The sequence below is a fragment of the Pseudophryne corroboree genome, chromosome 6 (genome assembly GCF_028390025.1).
Source record: "Pseudophryne corroboree isolate aPseCor3 chromosome 6, aPseCor3.hap2, whole genome shotgun sequence".
Taxonomy (NCBI): domain Eukaryota; kingdom Metazoa; phylum Chordata; class Amphibia; order Anura; family Myobatrachidae; genus Pseudophryne; species Pseudophryne corroboree.
This window is the reverse complement of record NC_086449.1, coordinates 111,206,114-111,228,224: the sequence shown is the minus strand read 5'-3', so window position 1 is coordinate 111,228,224 and position 22,111 is coordinate 111,206,114. Positions and strand designations below refer to the sequence as shown.

Here is a 22,111-nt window from a genome sequence, read left to right as displayed (position 1 = left end):
TAATATAGACTGGTTAATAAAGAGATGTAGTATGTATGTATAAAGAAGAAAGAAAAAAAAACCACGGGTAGGTGGTATACAATTATGGACGGACTGCCGAGTGCCGACACAGAGGTAGCTACAGCCGTGGACTACCGTACTGTACTGTGTCTGCTGCTAATATAGACTGGTTGATAAAGAGATGTAGTATGTATGTATAAAGAAGAAAGAAAAAAAAACCACGGGTAGGTGGTATACAATTATGGACGGACTGCCGAGTGCCGACACAGAGGTAGCTACAGCCGTGGACTACCGTACTGTACTGTGTCTGCTGCTAATATAGACTGGTTGATAAAGAGATGTAGTATGTATGTATAAAGAAGAAAGAAAAAAAAACCACGGGTAGGTGGTATACAATTATGGATGGACTGCCGAGTGCCGACACAGAGGTAGCTACAGCCGTGGACTACTGTACTGTGTCTGCTGCTAATATAGACTGGTTGATAATGAGATGTAGTATGTATGTATAAAGAAGAAAGAAAAAAAAACCACGGGTAGGTGGTATACAATTATGGATGGACTGCCGAGTGCCGACACAGAGGTAGCTACAGCCGTGGACTACTGTACTGTGTCTGCTGCTAATATAGACTGGTTGATAAAGAGATGTAGTATGTATGTATAAAGAAGAAAGAAAAAAAAACCACGGGTAGGTGGTATACAATTATGGACGGACTGCCGAGTGCCGACACAGAGGTAGCTACAGCCGTGGACTACCGTACTGTACTGTGTCTGCTGCTAATATAGACTGGTTGATAAAGAGATGTAGTATGTATGTATAAAGAAGAAAGAAAAAAAAACACGGGTAGGTGGTATACAATTATGGATGGACTGCCGAGTGCCGACACAGAGGTAGCTACAGCCGTGGACTACTGTACTGTGTCTGCTGCTAATATAGACTGGTTGATAAAGAGATGTAGTATGTATGTATAAAGAAGAAAGAAAAAAAAAACACGGGTAGGTGGTATACAATTATGGATGGACTGCCGAGTGCCGACACAGAGGTAGCTACAGCCGTGGACTACTGTACTGTGTCTGCTGCTAATATAGACTGGTTGATAAAGAGATGTAGTATGTATGTATAAAGAAGAAAGAAAAAAAAAACACGGGTAGGTGGTATACAATTATGGATGGACTGCCGAGTGCCGACACAGAGGTAGCTACAGCCGTGGACTACTGTACTGTGTCTGCTGCTAATATAGACTGGTTGATAAAGAGATGTAGTATGTATGTATAAAGAAGAAAGAAAAAAAAACCACGGGTAGGTGGTATACTATTATGGACGGACTGCCGAGTGCCGACACAGAGGTAGCTACAGCCGTGGACTACTGTACTGTGTCTGCTGCTAATATAGACTGGTTGATAATGAGATGTAGTATGTATGTATAAAGAAGAAAGAAAAAAAAACCACGGGTAGGTGGTATACAATTATGGATGGACTGCCGAGTGCCGACACAGAGGTAGCTACAGCCGTGAACTACCGAACTGTGTCTGCTGCGACTGGATGATAAATAATGATATAAAAAATATATATATATCACTACTGCAGCCGGACAGGTATATATTATATAATGACGGACCTGCTGGACACTGTCTGTCAGCAGAATGAGTTTTTTATAGAATAAAAAAAAAATCACCACACAAGTCACACGACGAGTGTTTAACTTTTTCAGGCAATCACAATATAGTATACTACTAACTATACTGGTGGTCAGTGTGGTCAGGTCACTGGTCAGTCACACTGGCAGTGGCACTCCTGCAGCAAAAGTGTGCACTGTTTAATTTTAATAATATGTACTCCTGGCTCCTGCTATAACCTATAACTGGCACTGCTCCCCAGTCTCCCCCACAATTATAAGCTGTGTGAGCACAGTCAGATATATACATAGATGATGCAGCACACTGGGCTGAGCAGTGCACACAGATATGGTATGTGACTGAGTCACTGTGACTGTGTATCGTTTTTTTCAGGCAGAGAACGGATTATATTAAATAAAACTGCACTGTCTGGTGGTCACTGTGGTCAGTCACTACTAAACTCTGCACTCTCTACAGTACTCCTAAGCTCCAGTAAATCAAGTGTCTCTGTCTCAAATCAATCTCACTCTCTCTCTTCTAATCTAAATGGAGAGGACGCCAGCCACGTCCTCTCCCTATCAATCTCAATGCACGTGTGAAAATGGCGGCGACGCGCGGCTCCTTATATAGAATCCGAGTCTCGCGATAGAATCCGAGCCTCGCGAGAATCCGACAGCGTCATGATGACGTTCGGGCGCGCTCGGGTTAACCGAGCAAGGCGGGAAGATCCGAGTCGCTCGGACCCGTGAAAAAAAACATGAAGTTCGGGCGGGTTCGGATTCCGAGGAACCGAACCCGCTCATCTCTACCATTTTGTTGATATAGCTATTATTATTGTTATTATTATTATTATTATTATTATTTAATAATAATAGTTGCTAAAAAAAATAATATATCTCCGATTAAAAAAACACAAATGCATAAATAAAAAGATACTGGTTCACTTAAGACCTCTTTGTGTATTTTTTTGTAGTAGTACTACAGGTACCAGCGGGCCCGTTTTTTCACCACATGCTGGTACTTGTGGTTCTCCAAGTACCAGCTTGCGGGGGAGGCTTGCTAGGACTTGTAGTACTGCTACAAAAAACAATATTCTTATTTTTACCCATGGCTATCAGCCCCCCATCCGCAGCCCTTGGATGGGGGGGACAGCCTCGGGCTTCACCCCTGGCCCTTGGGTGGCTGGAGGGGGGGACCCCTTGATTTAAGGGGTCCCCACTCCTCCAGGGTACCTTGGCCAGGGGTGACTAGTTAGTGATTTAATGCCAGGGCCGCAGGGACCTATATAAAAGTGCCCCCCGGCTGTGGCATTATCTCTCTGACTAGTGGAGTCCACTTTTTGTCCCCCATATTTTTGGCACCAGGACCAGGCGCAGAGCCCGGTGCTGGTTGTTAAAATATGCGGGATCCCCAGTCAATTTCCCCCCCATATTTTTGCAACCAGGACCGGCTCAAAGAGCCCGAGGCTGGTTGTGCTTAGGAGGGGGGACCCCACGCAATTTAAAAAAAAAGTTTTTACAGTAAACAGACCCTTTCCCATAGATAACCATGCACAGATCTCACTGATACGTGCATGATTATCCAAACTCGCCAGGAAAAAGCAGGTCTATTTTTTTGCTGCTTTTTTTTTAACGAATCGCAAAAAAAAAAACACCCGCACTTGAGCATTCAGAGACTAACACCCAAATACGAATTAATAGTGAATACCCGTGTTGTATGAAATAACAGCCGCATTTGACCGATGGTCTATTCATTCGTACAGGTTGAGTATCCCATATCCATATATTCCGAAATACGGAATATTCCGAAATACGGAATTTTTTGAGTGAGAGTGAGATAGTGAAACTTTGTTTTCTGACGGCTCAATGTACACAAACTTTGTTTAATACACAGAGTTATTAAAAATATTGTATTAAATGACCTTCAGGCTGTGTGTATAAGGTGTATATGAAACATAAATGAATTGTGTGAATGTAGACACACTTTGTTTAATGCACAAAGTTATTAAAAATAATGGCTAAAATGACCTTCAGGCTGTGTGTATAAGGTGTATATGTAACATAAATGCATTCTGTGCTTAGATTTAGGTCCCATCACCATGATATCTCAGTATGGTATGCAATTATTCCAAAATACGGAAAAATCCGATATCCAAAATACCTCTGGTCCCAAGCATTTTGGATAAGGGAGACTCAACCTGTATTTCTGAACTTAGCCTTGAAAACCATTACGAATAGCCCAAACACTGCCGAGATTTGTGCTTAGTGAATTCCCGTGTTGGGACTTAGAGAAAAAAACACAAATCGGTCAAACTCGGATTATTAGTAAATATAGGCCCAGGTCTGAGCCTAAGTCCCAGCATGCCTTGCTAGACAGAACACAGAATGAACAGAAGTTACTTTAGCCCACTTTCTGGCGCTCTGGGCGTCATATTTCCTCTCTGTCAGCCACTCACCTTCCCTTATGCAGGTCACTAATCCACACAGGACAGATCTTACATTCCTCACATAGCGCAGCAACACATCACTGGGGCCTGGCTACAATGACTGGCCGAATAAGGTTTCTCCTGTCATACACATGATGACTGCCATGCCTCTCAGTTTCTTTATTCTGTATTTCCCTCTCTATTCCCTTTCTTCCCAAGTGGACACCACAGAAGGCTCCTGTACCACTTGCCCCGCTGGATGGAAACTGATTCGTTCCCATTGTTATTATTTTAAGTCTACTGCTACTTCATGGGATAGGAGTATAGATGAATGTGCAATACGTAATGGAATTCTCCTGGTTCTGAAAGACCTGTTTGAAATGGTGAGTCCCAAAGGCTGGTCACAAAACCGTTCACCTTCTCCTTTGTACATATCCTCTATGACACATGCTAGGCAATTTTGAGAACTGTTCTACATTTCATTGTGTATTAAAGTTTGTGTTACAAAAAAACAGCCAACCAGAATAGCACAAATTACCTGTAGATAGTTACCCACAGAGCTTTTTTTAATCTGTCTCCTGTAGGTTGTTGGTGTGAGTGCTATAGTTTCAACGCTGGCCTTGTAGTACACACATCATACCACTAGGGGCACTGTAGCATATGCTGGTCACCAAAGTGGGGGCACATCTCTCAGTTGTTGCATTTTATATGGGTCACCAGACTGAACTCTACTTTGTATGGTGGTGTATTTTTCATATTTTTATTTTTATTATTTTCTATAGTTTGTATGCTGGCTGTAACTGCCTCCACATCCACATATGGCGGTGTACTTGCTTTCTCTCTTTTTTTTTCTACTTTTTTATTGTTGCTACAAGCTCAAACAGTTATTACATTTCCGTTCTTGTCTTATATGACTTTGGTTAGACATACTACCTGCAATACCTCAGGATCAAACTCACCAACCCTAGGAAATGATGCCTTATCGTCAGCAGTCATACATACCCATTCGTCACAAAAAGCCTTTGCGTGTGGACCATACTTCCCACACATTATCTCCTCCGCACGTTTTCACACAATAAGTGCCTCAATAAACCAAGTGGGCCCTCTTGGCCTCCGCTATCCAGCCTGAACCCTGGCTGACGAACGTTTCTCGCTTGTTCACTTGGTTCCCATCGTGGACTTTTGACACGATCCCCAAATGAACAATACGAGCAAACGGTGAAAGTCCTCAGAGTTCTCTCACTAACTCCTTCTCCGCTGATCTACCACGACTCACTCCAATAGTGACCACCGCGTACCCAGTGAAGTTACCTACAAGCTTCTGGTCTCTATCCACTGGAAGTTTTGTAGGATGAGAAACAGATTATCGATCACCCTTTCCAGTGAATGTCTTACCTAGGAAGATTTTCCTGAGAGAGAGTCAGCGAAAATTCCTTTTACTATACACAAATCACGTTTGCGTATGCTTTACACAGCACGTATGATGACACAATTTGTGCAAAAGAACACAAATTGTATCACGTTGCGCCACGTATCACACACACAAACGCGCGGTCCAATTGCACAGCGTATAGATACTTGTTATCTATGCGCCCTCAGCCAGAGCGTAACACAAAAACCTTAACTTCAAATACTTCACAATCTATACTCTATCACGCTCCTCCGCAAGTTTCCTCACTACTTGCGTATTTCTCTTATAACATAAGGTCGCTAGCCTTCACGCCACTGAGCCTCTGCTAACTTAATGTCTCCACGGGATTCCCGACTTCTGGGGTTCAATACGTCCACTCCTACTTTCAGCTCACACTAACACACAATGTTTTTCTGTACAGAAAAAATATCACTCCCTTTGCCTGATAGCTTGTTCCAGAGGTAGTACAGTTTAAACAAAATATTATAATAATCTGCTTTTAAAATCGGATAGTTACTTGCTATGGTACAACTACAAATGCTTTTATCCCACCGTTTAAATTTATTTCTATTGTGTGGTTAAATTTGCGCTCGCTACTTCACGCAACTTTGCGTAAGCACGCAACCGTGCGCGTCCCTGCGCCACGTGCATGTTCCTGTACGCTTTCCTCACGTACCGTACCACGTGTACACCTGGCGTTCGCAACTTAATATACCACACTATATCACGATAAATGTGAGCAACAAAATACTACTGCTCACTACACAACACAACACACTTGTTCCTTACACTTGCTGGAAGTTACCCCCAAAGGTAATCCTCTGTTGAGTGTTTACCTAAACGTTTAGGCCGGAACTGTGTTTTGTGCTTTTATATAATTACACCCTTAACGAACTATATCAAATATACAACAAATAAACCTATCCGATTCTATGCAGATATATATTATGACTATTGACAATAATTTAAATGCTATGATTCAGATTGGATAGCTATCTTGCAGAACATACACTGATATAAATACCCATATTATATAATAATATAATATATATACACCATTTACTGTACTCCTATGAGACCCTTCACCCCTTCATATGTATTCGTAAACGCACTGAATGAATGTAGTTTCTCTCAGAGCCTCTATAATTTGCATATCAAAGATATTTGCCTTGCTCTACTAGTAGTTAAACAAGTTAATTAACATTTCAATGGCAATCCTACCCTAGCAAACAGAGAGTTACCAAATCCTGGAAAGAAAAAAAAAACCTTTTTTTTTAATATATCTTTGTGTAATTTCTTACATCAAGTATTCATTTCACTATTAACTCTCACTAGGCCCAATTGAAACTATTTGTAATGGACTATGGCATGGGTTAAATAAATTCATTGGTAGCTTATAAATGGTGTTGGATTTGTACATATATGTTGTTTCTTTGTGACAAAGGAAACTGATTGTTTTAACCAGACTGAAAGTCAGCTATTAGCTAAGTTGGATAAAGTGACCTTCCTAAAATGGCCACTGCTCTTCCCCCTTATTCCCATCCATGTGCTTGAACAAGATGGTGGACAGGTCATGTGGCTAGCCCAAAATGGAGGACAGACCACTGTGGCTCTTTTGTCACAAAGAAATCTCAAACTATACAAGCACTAGAACAGCCGTGGCCAACCTGTCGCTCTTGAGCCACATGCGGCTCTTTCTTTATTCAAATGTGGCTTCCGACACTCAAAGTCACCTGACCACAACAGATCCTGGACACTGGTGCACTCCAACCAGACACACAGCAGCACTACGGCAACTGAAGACTGAGCCAGATACTGGGCTGTAGTGACATATGAGGGTGTATATCAAAGAAATTACACAACTGCGCCTGCATGCATATAGGATGAAATGAATCAGTGATTTGAGAAAGAATGGGGATCACACAGTGGTGTTTGTTAAAAATAAACTGATATTTATTTGTATATATGTTTATAAGAAATAATAAAAAATTGAAAAAATGAAAATGCAAAAGCCAAAAACACCTTTATGATACAGGCAAAATATGTCAAATATTTATATATTATCAGGTCAGACTAATCTTTCTGCACCTGTGTAATATGAGAAAAACTTAGAAAAAAGAAAAATAAAAACATGAAAAAATTGAAAAAAATGAAAAAATGGGGTTCCAAATGTCTGGTGTGAATAGAGTGTGGCGTCCCACCTCTTTTCCACCGTGTTGTGGCTGGTTAGATATTACACTGCAGATAAGTTGGATTTATCCGGATATTCTGGAATGTTCAAGTTCCAAGTGTAGCACAATGGTTTTATATTTGTAATTCCCAATGGGGGCAAGTTCTTGTTATCAACGGATGTGTCGCTGCGGGGTACCCCAACGTGGGTATGGGTGGGATAAGGTGATCAGGGAAAAAGGTAATGAAATGAGCCCCGGACTCCCCGCTATTTCGCTCCGTTTTACACAGTCGGAGGCGCCTGCACACACAGGCGTCTGCCGACCGTCAGTAACGGAGAGACGCGGTCCTGCCACTGGGGGGAAGGTATCACCGACTTCGGGACCCACAGGGGGACTGTCCGTCGTGAACCCTCCCTCCTGCGGGGTCAGTTACCTTTTTTCTCCTGCGCTTGATCCCAACGTATACTGTCACTCTTCTCCTCTTTCTTCCTTTCAGCCTGTGTGTTCGGTGTTCCACTCGTCGGTCTGTCCCCTCTCAGCCGCGCGGCTCCGTTCTTCCTTCAAGGGATTACTTGTCTGTGCGGTTTGTCCCGTCCAGATTTCCTTATAGATCTTGCAGTGTTGCGTAGTAGTATAATATGGAAATAGTGGTATGGTGATCTGCTCCTTCTCCAACGCGTATCGACCCGTCTGGGTCTTCCTCAGGGAGTCCGTGTCTGCCATCTTTTTTGAGGGCTTTTTATGCCCATACTTCGTTGTGACGTCATAATGGGAGTATCCATGTTATCTCTGTTGTGCTGGATACAATTGTAACTTTGAAAGTGTGGCATATCTAAACATAATCACATCTGACTGATTATGGATACTATATGGCTGTGTGTAAAAAATGTGTATAATGGAAACATCACCTGTCTGATCCTATATTATTGATGATATGTAGAGAAAAATAATAACAAAATAAATAAATAGATAAATAATTAAGATAATAATAAATGAAATTAGAATTAAAGTGGGAGGAGTTAGATGAAGTAAACTTTAAATGAGAAGTAGAAAGCTCTACTTTTTTTGATATTATGTTATAGAAATAATAATATATACTGGATGTTTTGTACTTAAAAGGACAACATTTTTTTTTATATATATAGCTTGGTTATAGTTTTGCGTTGGTGTGTAATATTGGTTGTAATGGTAAAGAAAAATAAAAAATGAATTAAATCAAAAATGTTAAATAGTAAAATAGTGAATAATAAATGCATAATAAGAAAAATTTGATAATGGTGGACAATACTGTGTTACAGTGATAGAAATAATTCTATGAGTAGGGGATATTATTTCTAACTGTGAAGAGTATTTCTTACTTCCATAATTCTCCCTTATAGGGCTAAGATGTTATTGCTGGAAATCAGTTTGAAAATTGTGATATTATTGGTTTTTATTAAATAGTAATTGTGTAGTGATTATGAATGCTTAATTGTTGGTGAAGTGGGTGGTTCTGCTGTAACATTAGTAGTATCTGTGCTGTGTACCATTAATTACAGTTCTTGGTATACAATGCTCGTATGGTAAAATGTAAACCTCTTTATGTGAAGTATCTTCTTTTTATGTATATATCTATATATATTGATGAAATGGAGGAATGGTCAAGTTCTATATGCTGGTCAGTTCATCACAATTGACCTTACCTCGTTGTCTAAATTCAGACCTTGTGGTCTCAGTGTTTTTAGTGTGTACATCCACCTAAGTTCTTCTTTGTTGATTTTTTTCAGAAAATCTCCTCCTCTCCAGTTTGGTGGAACTAACTTAATTCCTACTATTTTCAGGCCTATCGGGTTGCTTTCGTGTAAGTCTTTAAAATGTTGTGACAAATTGTGTGTCTCTAGACCGTGTTTCACATTTCTGACATGTTCAGCTATTCTCGTTTTGAGGGGTCTTATGGTTCTTCCTACATATTGTAGTTTGCATGGACATTCGGCTAGGTAAATAACCCCTTTACTATGGCATGAGATATGTTCCTGTATGTCGAAGACTTCTCCTGTTTTGTTGGAAGTAAAGTTGGTAACCCTTTTTGTGCTGACTCTCTGTGTTCTACAGTAGTTACAAGCACCACAATGAAAAAAGCCTTTGTTTAATTTTTGTCCTAATAGGGTAGTCTGTGTTTTTTCAACTTTTCTAATGTGACTGTGTGACAATCTGGATTTTAGATCTGGTGCTCTCTTGTAGATGACCTTAGGTCTTGCTGGTAGTTTGTCTGTTAACATGTCATCCTCTAGTAGAATGTGCCAGTGTTTATATAGGATTTTTTCTAGCTGTCTGTTATTGGTATTGTATTGTGTTTATTCATGAGTTACTGGGAGGACAACAACATCTGGTGCGAGCATGGTTTCGGAGCAAACCTGGTCCTATGGCGAAGATATATAGACGACGTGCTCTTTATCTGGCAGGGTACAGAAGAAAGACTACTAGAGTTTCTCACATACATCAATTCGAACAACAACAACTTAATTTTCACCACAGAACATAGCAAATCAACAGTGAATTTTTTAGACATAACAATATTCATAGAAGAGTCAATGATTCATACCAAAACCTTTCAGAAAAGTGTGGATGTAAACAGCTACATTCTAAACAGCAGTGCACATCACCCAAACTGGCTAAAGAGCATCCCATTAGGACAATTCAAACGGATAAGGAAAAACTGCACAAAACTAGAAGACTTCAGAATTCAAGCAGAAGAGATGAAACATCAATTTATAGAAAAAGGTTACACAAAAGACAGTCTAGAGAAAGATTTAGCAAAAGCAAAAGAAATTGATAGAAATACCCTTCTAACATACAAAAACAAGGAAACAACAAACGAAGTTTTCAAAACAGCATTTATCACACAATACAATACCAATAACAGACAGTTAGAAAAAATCCTATATAAACACTGGCACATTCTACTAGAGGATGACATGTTAACAGACAAACTACCAGCAAGACCTAAGGTCATCTACAAGAGAGCACCAGATCTAAAATCCAGATTGTCACACAGTCACATTAGAAAAGTTGAAAAAACACAGACTACCCTATTAGGACAAAAATTAAACAAAGGCTTTTTTCATTGTGGTGCTTGTAACTACTGTAGAACACAGAGAGTCAGCACAAAAAGGGTTACCAACTTTACTTCCAACAAAACAGGAGAAGTCTTCGACATACAGGAACATATCTCATGCCATAGTAAAGGGGTTATTTACCTAGCCGAATGTCCATGCAAACTACAATATGTAGGAAGAACCATAAGACCCCTCAAAACGAGAATAGCTGAACATGTCAGAAATGTGAAACACGGTCTAGAGACACACAATTTGTCACAACATTTTAAAGACTTACACGAAAGCAACCCGATAGGCCTGAAAATAGTAGGAATTAAGTTAGTTCCACCAAACTGGAGAGGAGGAGATTTTCTGAAAAAAATCAACAAAGAAGAACTTAGGTGGATGTACACACTAAAAACACTGAGACCACAAGGTCTGAATTTAGACAACGAGGTAAGGTCAATTGTGATGAACTGACCAGCATATAGAACTTGACCATTCCTCCATTTCATCAATATATATAGATATATACATAAAAAGAAGATACTTCACATAAAGAGGTTTACATTTTACCATACGAGCATTGTATACCAAGAACTGTAATTAATGGTACACAGCACAGATACTACTAATGTTACAGCAGAACCACCCACTTCACCAACAATTAAGCATTCATAATCACTACACAATTACTATTTAATAAAAACCAATAATATCACAATTTTCAAACTGATTTCCAGCAATAACATCTTAGCCCTATAAGGGAGAATTATGGAAGTAAGAAATACTCTTCACAGTTAGAAATAATATCCCCTACTCATAGAATTATTTCTATCACTGTAACACAGTATTGTCCACCATTATCAAATTTTTCTTATTATGCATTTATTATTCACTATTTTACTATTTAACATTTTTGATATAATTCATTTTTTATTTTTCTTTACCATTACAACCAATATTACACACCAACGCAAAACTATAACCAAGCTATATATATAAAAAAAATTTTGTCCTTTTAAGTACAAAACATCCAGTATATATTATTATTTCTATAACATAATATCAAAAAAAGTAGAGCTTTCTACTTCTCATTTAAAGTTTACTTCATCTAACTCCTCCCACTTTAATTCTAATTTCATTTATTATTATCTTAATTATTTATCTATTTATTTATTTTGTTATTATTTTTCTCTACATATCATCAATAATATAGGATCAGACAGGTGATGTTTCCATTATACACATTTTTTACACACAGCCATATAGTATCCATAATCAGTCAGATGTGATTATGTTTAGATATGCCACACTTTCAAAGTTACAATTGTATCCAGCACAACAGAGATAACATGGATACTCCCATTATGACGTCACAACGAAGTATGGACATAAAAAGCCCTCAAAAAAGATGGCAGACACGGACTCCCTGAGGAAGACCCAGACGGGTCGATACGCGTTGGAGAAGGAGCAGATCACCATACCACTATTTCCATATTATACTACTACGCAACACTGCAAGATCTATAAGGAAATCTGGACGGGACAAACCGCACAGACAAGTAATCCCTTGAAGGAAGAACGGAGCCGCGCGGCTGAGAGGGGACAGACCGACGAGTGGAACACCGAACACACAGGCTGAAAGGAAGAAAGAGGAGAAGAGTGACAGTATACGTTGGGATCAAGCGCAGGAGAAAAAAGGTAACTGACCCCGCAGGAGGGAGGGTTCACGACGGACAGTCCCCCTGTGGGTCCCGAAGTCGGTGATACCTTCCCCCCAGTGGCAGGACCGCGTCTCTCCGTTACTGACGGTCGGCAGACGCCTGTGTGTGCAGGCGCCTCCGACTGTGTAAAACGGAGCGAAATAGCGGGGAGTCCGGGGCTCATTTCATTACCTTTTTCCCTGATCACCTTATCCCACCCATACCCACGTTGGGGTACCCCGCAGCGACACATCCGTTGATAACAAGAACTTGCCCCCATTGGGAATTACAAATATAAAACCATTGTGCTACACTTGGAACTTGAACATTCCAGAATATCCGGATAAATCCAACTTATCTGCAGTGTAATATCTAACCAGCCACAACACGGTGGAAAAGAGGTGGGACGCCACACTCTATTCACACCAGACATTTGGAACCCCATTTTTTCATTTTTTTCAATTTTTTCATGTTTTTATTTTTCTTTTTTCTAAGTTTTTCTCATATTACACAGGTGCAGAAAGATTAGTCTGACCTGATAATATATAAATATTTGACATATTTTGCCTGTATCATAAAGGTGTTTTTGGCTTTTGCATTTTCATTTTTTCAATTTTTTATTATTTCTTATAAACATATATACAAATAAATATCAGTTTATTTTTAACAAACACCACTGTGTGATCCCCATTCTTTCTCAAATCACTGATTCATTTCATCCTATATGCATGCAGGCGCAGTTGTGTAATTTCTTTGATATATGCCATTTATTGGAGGCATTTGGGTTTAGCCTCTCACACGTACTGCTGCCACCCCCGTATTATTCATATAAGTGGAGCGTTGGTCACACTTGCGAGAAACATATGAGGGTGGGCTGGACTGACACAAAGGGGAGCTGGCTGGAGTGACACAGATGGATCCTGGCAGGAGAGACATAATGGGGAACTGGCCAGGGTAACAAAGGAGAATCCTGGCAGGAGAGATACAATGGGGAGCTGACTGGAGTGACACAGGAGGGTGCTGGCTGGAGTAACACATAGACACATAGGGGAGCTGGCTGGAGTGACACAGGAGAATGCTGGCTGTAGTGACACAGTGACACATGGGCTGGCTGGACTGACACATGGAGGAGCTGAAGTGTATTATGTGAATATGGCTTTTTCAATATATTTTATGTGGATCTGGATTTTTACATTATTTTATGTGGAAGTGTCTTTTTCAATGTATTTTATGTTGATTCTGGCTTTAAAATGTATTTTATGTGGATCTGGCATTTTCATTGTATTTTATACCAGGGGTGTGGCCTAGCATGCACAAGGTCACACCCCATTTTTCCATACACTCCTTCGGCTTGATGTCGGCTCTTTGACGTACCTAACAAGATTTGTTGGCTCTTTGTCTCTGACTGGTTGGCCACCCCTGCACTAGAAGTTACTTTAGGCCTGGGTTTAAAAGTATGCGAATTGGCCTCAGCATGCTAACACAGCTATATTATACCTATGCACCAACTTTTAAATGCTCTTTTAAATTTACTTAACAGATAGACAATCCAATCTGATTCAAACACAATATGACTTATTTGAACTTTGTTTTGCAACAATAAAAATACGCTGTAGCATTTTAAAATATTGTGCATGTCACGCTCCCACAACATAGAAATATATTGTCCCTTGAATTTCATATCAGCACCTCACTGATAACACAAAAAAAACGGATGTGATTCGGCAGCATCAAGATGCGTCCATCGTTAGCTGGTAGACCACAGCCACGTTTGTACAGTGAAATCATTAAGAACGTGATATCCCGGATCAGCCCCCATCTGTAAGAGTCAAATGAATTTCTAATAAATATTTAAAATGCCAGCTCTAATATATATACTGCGGACGTAAGGCGCATCTTATTACCATATACGATAAAAGTGCACTGTACGTCGCAAACACTACATCCCTTAAGAGAAAACAAGTACACGCACACATTTCTGAGTTCCAAAGCTCATTGATATATATATTTGATATTAAAAGGATATGTATACAATATATCACATGTACAGTATATATATAGTTACATGGTTATAATTTACACAGGAAGCAGTTATTACAAACTAATTCATTACAGCCAGCAATACATCACCATATTTGCTCAATGCACCCTCCGCTCCATATCTCTCTCAGCAAAAACAAACAGGAACTGGACAGACAGCATCTCGAACAGAACCCAGCAAAAACAGAAAACTCTTGTGTCTGGGATCAGCTATACACTGTGTATACTGGGGGCGTACAGGTCTGGAACTGGGTCTTCTGTTATTGGTCCAGGGGAGGGAACTTTCACATTCATGATGAGTCATTGGTCAGTTCATATGCAAGCCTTGAAGAAAACATCAAAGGGGCTGGCCTCTGGTTTCCTGGCCACATGCTTTAAATGGAATGTCCTTTTGTTCACTTCAAAATTGTGGCTTTATATTCATACATTCAATCATAACTACTCATTGCAATGTGCTACAACCTAATCACAGGCATCAAATGAATCCACACATTAATCTGATTACTTTGACACCAAGCACGACATGTCCATCTTGCTCCGCTCCAACAATACACATACATGACGTTATACTCCATTATATAATTTAAAACCTTATAATGTCTAGTGCTTGATATGTTTTATTTATGTGCTGTATGAAATATGTGTTGAATATATCTTTGTGGCATGTCTGTGTAAATGCGTATGTTACCATATATTACTGTGCACGCTGTGCGTATTCGCAAGCATAGCGACTTATCAGTGTGGAGTTTGGATGTTCTCTCTATGTAATATTTTTGACTTCGACAGTGGTTATTGGATAACATTAGAAAGGTCAGAGCTATGTATGGTGTACACGAAGGAGCACTGCGCCCCACCAAAATATTGCCTTAGTCCATGGGTATTCAACCTGCGGCCCTCCAAGCTGCTGTGGAAATGCACAACCCAGCATGCTCTGCCACAGTTTTGCTGTTAAGGCATGCTAAAACTGAGCAGGGCATTCTGGGATGTGTAGTTCCACAACAGCTGAAGGGCCACAGGTTGAAGACCCACACCGTAGTACTATATTACTGTCCACTCAATTTTTCAGTGTGTTTAGTATGTTCTCCCTGGATTCTACCTATTTATCTATTTATGAAGTGGAGATAAACCATCTCCGGTGTATTCACTTAGCTTTTCACTGCTAGCTACTGCCATGAAAACTGGACCGCATTAATAGTGGGAACCCAGCTGCCATGTCTCCATCCTTACTTCTATATTGGACTAGCTGATTGGTCACAAGAATGACGACAGTAATGATGTCAACATGGTTAAAATGTCGACCTTGACAAAATGTCAACATATGACATATCAATATAGTAGAAATGTTGACATTAGCATTAATGGTTAGGGTTAGGGATGCATTGTGTCAGTAGGAGATGGGGAAGGGGAGCCAACACCCCCCCTGGGTGGTAACATCCATAACAGATGTACCCCCTGACAGGTGTATCCGTGGCTGATTCCATGTCTACATCCGTGGCTGCTTCCATGTCTACATTATACCTAATGTGCACAAGAGAAGACTTAGGGGTCAGGTTCTCAGTTGCACGCTATGCCATTGTGCAATTAATTTTTTTACTGCGCTGGATCTAATTCACACCGTGCATGTGCCCCGATTGTCTACAGATTAGCAGCTGCGATTTCAGACGCACGCCTGGAGAAACACAATGAATGTATTGGGCAGTGGCCAGGGGTTGGTTAATCTGGCGCAGAAAGATGGTCCGTGTTCTGGGTGGGTTATGGGAATGTCATGGGTGTGTCACTTAAGCGTTTGCGTACACAGATGCTCACATAGGAGGCCAAACTTCTCCACTTTATCTCTCTCAAAGGTCTGACACATCTCCCCCTATGTAAGATATTAAACATTGTAAAGAGCAGGTGCATAGCGTGTGCAAACAGGTTCCTCCCACCTGTGCCAATGCCAGTGCATTGTCTGTGTTCATCATGTGTCTCATTGTATCTGTCTGTATAGCAGGGGAGAGGGCTGCATTGCAGAACCGTAGAGGGAAATGTAATAAGTGTAATAATCACAGGACAGACATTACATTTTCATGCGTTATTGCGATATAAGGTAACCATATAACTAAGTGCAATATCTTTGCGTGCCATGATTATTTATATATATATATATATATATATATATATATATATATACAGAAATAAACAAACTGCGGCACTCGGGGACTGATAGAAGAATCAATGTATTAAGCAATACACGATATCCATCGACGTTTCGGGGAATTCAACCCCTTTCTCAAGATGAGCAAGTGTCAAAAGAAAAAGAGAATCCCACTCACCTTTTAAAAGAAGAGAGAGAGCCCGCCACGACACCCGTGGATACGTTTCCCGAGCTTCCGGGTCCGGCAAACAAAGGGGGAGGCGCCAGGAGATGTCACGGCATGACGTCCGCGGGTGTAGCGGGTGTAGCGTCAGGCGTTGCCTAGCAACGGGCGGGCCGGGCATAGCGCGGATGTCATGCCATGACATCTCCTGGCGCCTCCCCCTTTTTTTGCTGGACCCGGATGCTCGGGAAACGTATCCACGGGTGTCGTGGCGGGCTCTCTCTCTTCTTTTAAAAGGTGAGTGGGATTCTCTTTTTCTTTTGACACTTGCACATCTTGTGAAAGGGGTTGAATTCCCCGAAACATCGATGGATATCTTGTATTGCTTAATACATTGATTCTTCTATCAGTCCCCGAGTGCCGCAGTTTGTTTATTTCTGTGTTCATACCCTTCTGAGGGCACCAGGGCATGTAGCCAGCTGTGGGAGTGCCGGGCTTTCCATACAATATATATATATATATATATATATATATATATATATATTTGGGCAAGATTTGGGCACACTGCTGTGAAATATGTTAGCATTATATAAATAAAAAATTGAATACCATTATGTGTTTAATTATCTCTTTATCATCAGGATGCTTTACTGCCAACCATAGCAAGAGAGCGATACTGGATAGGACTGCGGCGGGATAAGAAGAACAATGATAATTGGGTTTGGTCAGATGGAAGCCCTTTGTCATTCAGGTGAGTCTCCCCAGGTGACTGCAGATGATATAGGTTATATCAGCAATATAATGTATGTGTGTGGGTTTGTAGTTGAGTTCTAGAGCTGTTTTGTCCCTAACCCTGCAATACAAGGAGAGTTCCCACCTTCAGATTAATGGTTCAGTTGTAAACTAATAATTATTCTCCTGCACTGTTGGTTACAAGTGAACACTGTTAATGGTAATAAAGTAATTTGGTAACTTAAATAAGAATAGTAAATATTAAGGGGCCGGAGCCGAGATGAGTAGTAGTCAGTATTGGAGATGTACCTTGTGTGTATTTGCACTATGCATGTTCTGGAGCCAAGCACACACATGTACTTGCCACCCCACCCCTATACATCCTTGGCTTACCCTCCAACTGGCACCTTCCTCCGCGGGCACGCACACACTGTACTATATATTTAACCATTTCTAGAAGGAGGGGGCCTGGTCACATCTCCCCAAGTTTGCCATGCCCCCTACTTGTACTAGGGCTCTGCAGAGCTGTCAGTGGCCCTGGTAGTGGGGGGGTTGGCGGGAGACGACAGAATTGTGGCCTATGTAGACTGGTGTATATGCCTAATTACGCATGTTGTCAAGCATATCTCCTACACAGGGTTGGTTCAAGAGGGCACTGATAATGATGATGGGTCATACTTACGCACGCTCCCAGATGTATGGGAAACTCCCGAATCTGTTATTTGTCTCATACCTCAATCTGTGCCCTGCTAGGTGCTCTAACCCACTTTCTGAGAATCGTGTCATCTAAGCCCTGTCCTCTGCTTTACAAGACCACAGTATCACACCCCTGCACTGCTTACATTGCTGTGCCATGCCTTCCCCCACATCTACCACCTGGCTGTCAGTCAGCATGTATGTGATAGAGACAGATGATGATCAATAACGTGGATTGGAGTGTTCCGAACACAGAGAGGCATATTACTCTGCATATAGGGGTATAAAATGATTTAGTTCCGTGGAGCATTATGGTCTACTTGCATTCAGCTGTGCCCAAGCTAGGTGTTTCCCATGCTATAGCTCTCTGCCTGGTAATGCCTAATACAGTCTCCTGATTTTCTAATTCTAGCCTAGGCTGAAGCGCTAATTCTCATTTGAAAATGGGTAATGGAGGATATACCCTTTTTTTTTTTTTTTTAAACACATGAACACATGCTGGAAAGATTAGAGTCCCGGCATCACTGCAAATCTGTAACGCTTTATAGAAGGAAGGATGTGACTTTTTAAAACTGACGAGGATCATTGGTAGCTTCAGTTTAATCGAACTTCAAAACAATCTTTCGTAACCACTCTGACTTTAACCTTGGACTTAACGCTCACTCTTTGGCAGATCAAACCAGCTTTTACACCCCTGCAAAAAAACCCTTTAGGAATATTTTCCCAAGATGAGCTAATATATTATTTCCAACAGTCTAATGCCAGGACACCTTTCTCGAGTTAGAAAAAAGAGGCGTATGATTCCGCACCAATCAGTAAGTTATAATGGTAAAGAAACCAAAATCAGCAGTGAACGGGATATTTCACTGATGCCTTCAAGTTGGTGGTGCACCTACAGTCAGAAATATAACTGGGTTACAAGAGGAGAAGAAAAGAAAAAACTCTTTTATGGGAGGTTATTCAATTGGTAGGAATTAAGACATATTTATAAATTAATTAGAATTAAAAGTTATCAGTTTATCCAAAAAGACAAACAATACAAATAGTAAAAACAATTAGGGAAAAGTAGATACTGGCGCCGGCTGTTTCTCAAAATAAAGAACGAAAACAATTATAACAATTTAAAAAAATCTCATATTTAATTAAATCTAAGAAATATGTAAATAGCACATGAATAAAATGATAAATAATAATCACATATAAATAAAATTAGTAGCAATAATATCCTAATGGAAAATTGAGAGTCTCTCTGATGGCTTATTGACCACTTCCATTCAAGTGGGGCAATATCACTGGTGGTCTGGCTAGAGCTCTGTCCTCCAAGTAATCCTCATGAATAAATGGTTGGAAATATTACCATGGTCTCAGTTGAAGGTCCCCTTGGTTCTCAATTGCAGATCGAGGTCCAATAGCAGCAGGGGAACAAATGGAGACGTCAGAAACGGTACCGTTTGTAGAGGTTCTTGAGGATTCGAAAAGAGTCCCAAGGTGTTGCCAGAGAATGCCAGGTGAAAATCAGTGTGATGCCCGTGGTCATCGCCCGTGGTCAACGCGTTTCGCTGGTCTATGTCCACACCAGCTTCCTCAGGAGCATATGCTCCTGAGGAAGCTGGTGTGGACATAGACCAGCGAAACGCGTTGAGCCATTACTCTCATATGACCACGGGCATCACACTGATTTTCACCTGGCATTCTCTGGCAACACCTTTGGACTCTTTTCGAATCCTCAAGAACCTCTACAAACGGTACCGTTTCTGACGTCTCCATTTGTTCCCCTGCTGCTATTGGACCTCGATCTGCAATTGAGAACCAAGGGGACCTTCAACTGAGACCATGGTAATATTTCCAACCATTTATTCATGAGGATTACTTGGAGGACAGAGCTCTAGCCAGACCACCAGTGATATTGCCCCACTTGAATGGAAGTGGTCAATAAGCCATCAGAGAGACTCTCAATTTTCCATTAGGATATTATTGCTACTAATTTTATTTATATGTGATTATTATTTATCATTTTATTCATGTGCTATTTACATATTTCTTAGATTTAATTAAATATGAGATTTTTTAAATTGTTATAATTGTTTTCGTTCTTTATTTTGAGAAACAGCCGGCGCCAGTATCTACTTTTCCCTAACTTTGTTTCTATACCATTTGGGACTAACCATCCCTATACAGGCTGCCGTTGATAGCACACTCACTGATTCTTTTGTTGCTCAGTAAAAACAATTAAGCAGGTGATTCTGTGGTCCATAAGTATAATAATGATTACATAAAAACCTCACAAGGTATTGGGTGATTACCGTGATCACTTGGTCCAACAGAAAGATATGATTCATTGAGACCTTCAATTAGTCAATCAATAGGGAGCTCAAGTGGGTATGGTGGGTAGTGGCTATCAAATAGCCCTGTTATTGCAGGCTTGTCCTCTTAGAGAGTGCCTCTCGGGTACCTTTGTAATTGTGGTAACTAATGTGTGCTTAACATCATTGAATGTATCTTTCTGTTGGCCCAAGTGATCACGGTAGTCACCCTCACAAGGTTTTTTTACATGATCATTATTATACTTATGGATCACAGAATCACCTGCTGTTAATACTTTTACTATTTGCATTGTTTGTCTTTTTGGATACAATGATATTTATTAATTAATGTGAATTAAAAGTTATGTCTTAATTCCTACCAATTTCATAACCTCTTTTTTCTTCTCCTCTTGTAACCTTTCTGGAGTTGTCATGGTTACCAAATGATCTGCATTTTTAGCGGAGCATGAGATGGGCCAGTGATAATACAGAATTCCATCCTGTTTCCCTTTTATTGCAGCCAATGAGTATAAATATAAAATAGTATTTCTGCTTGATATGTGGTGTACAATATCCGTTCACTAACTGTATTCTGAACTGTAACGCCAGGATGGACATGCTACTCATGTGTAATCTCTGATGTTCTTTGTACAGTGCCTGGAATGATGGAGAACCCAATAATGACAAAGATAATGAACACTGTGCAGAGATCCTTGGAGGAGTACAAATGTGGAATGATCGCACGTGTGACCACAAGCTGGGCTACATATGTAAGGGAGTGTGGAGCTGCTAAGGGAGATACTGTACAGTGCATGTATTACCAGTTGTGCCAGATTCAATTAGCTGTGGTGCTTACTGCAGGCCAATAGTTTCAGCTTATAATGCCTGGAGCTATTCAATTATAAGCCCATTTGGTCATGTGGTAGGCCCACAGCTAATGCATCTTAACCCATAGCTTCCTGGTTAAGTGCCAAGAGCTATGGCTTTATGTGCTCACGGCTGCCGCGGTAAGGGTAGAATGCGCTACTTACAGTACTACAGATTTCTGTTGGCCCCTAAGGAGGGCAGGAACAGAAATCTGCGGTAAGTGTAGCCTGCGGGGCCCCAAGCCCCTAACCTGAGAGCTACAAGCCCACAGTAAGCGCTGTGGGTTATTGAATCTGGTCCATTGAATTTAAGTATAAAATATAGAGATAAGGTCATACGCATTTTGTTGTACTCATATGTACTCAATGAAATCTTTAGACACCTTGTTAACTGTGGAATAAAGGAACTAGGAATGATCAAAGTTTTGTTGAATCACAATTCTCTGCAAAATAATACAATTTAATACGTGGGAAGACCCTGTAAAAGACTTTTTGAATTCAACATTTTCTTTCACCATTCATACAGAATTCCGTACCGCCAAATTGTGTATAGTGCACTTTATAGGTAATGCTGGGAGAATAATGGTCAGTTTATCCTGCCGTGTGCTGTGATTGGGGCAGGACTGGGAACACTTAAGGTCAACAGTTTTAAACATTTCTAAAAAGAGTTATTTAAAAAAGATCCCTTTAAGTATGTGTGTTATATCTCATTACAATCTTTCACATATTAGATTACAAAATAATCATGTTAGTATATCAAATGGAACGTAACCAAA

General features: G+C 40.4%; 1 protein-coding gene across 2 annotated transcripts in view; it reads left to right on the top strand.

Moving 5' to 3' along the window:
• LOC134936577 (perlucin-like protein) overlaps window positions 1–21,757 on the top strand; it is a 47,746-nt gene extending 25,989 nt beyond the window's left edge. For both annotated transcript variants that reach the window (XM_063931667.1, XM_063931668.1), the window contains exons 7-9: window positions 4,259–4,422; window positions 17,380–17,489; window positions 21,124–21,757. In XM_063931667.1, coding sequence (XP_063787737.1) covers window positions 4,259–4,422; window positions 17,380–17,489; window positions 21,124–21,262 — 413 coding nt within the window. In that variant the 3' untranslated portion in view covers window positions 21,263–21,757. The remainder of the gene's footprint in view (window positions 1–4,258; window positions 4,423–17,379; window positions 17,490–21,123) is intronic.
• Window positions 21,758–22,111: the final 354 nt, after the last annotated feature.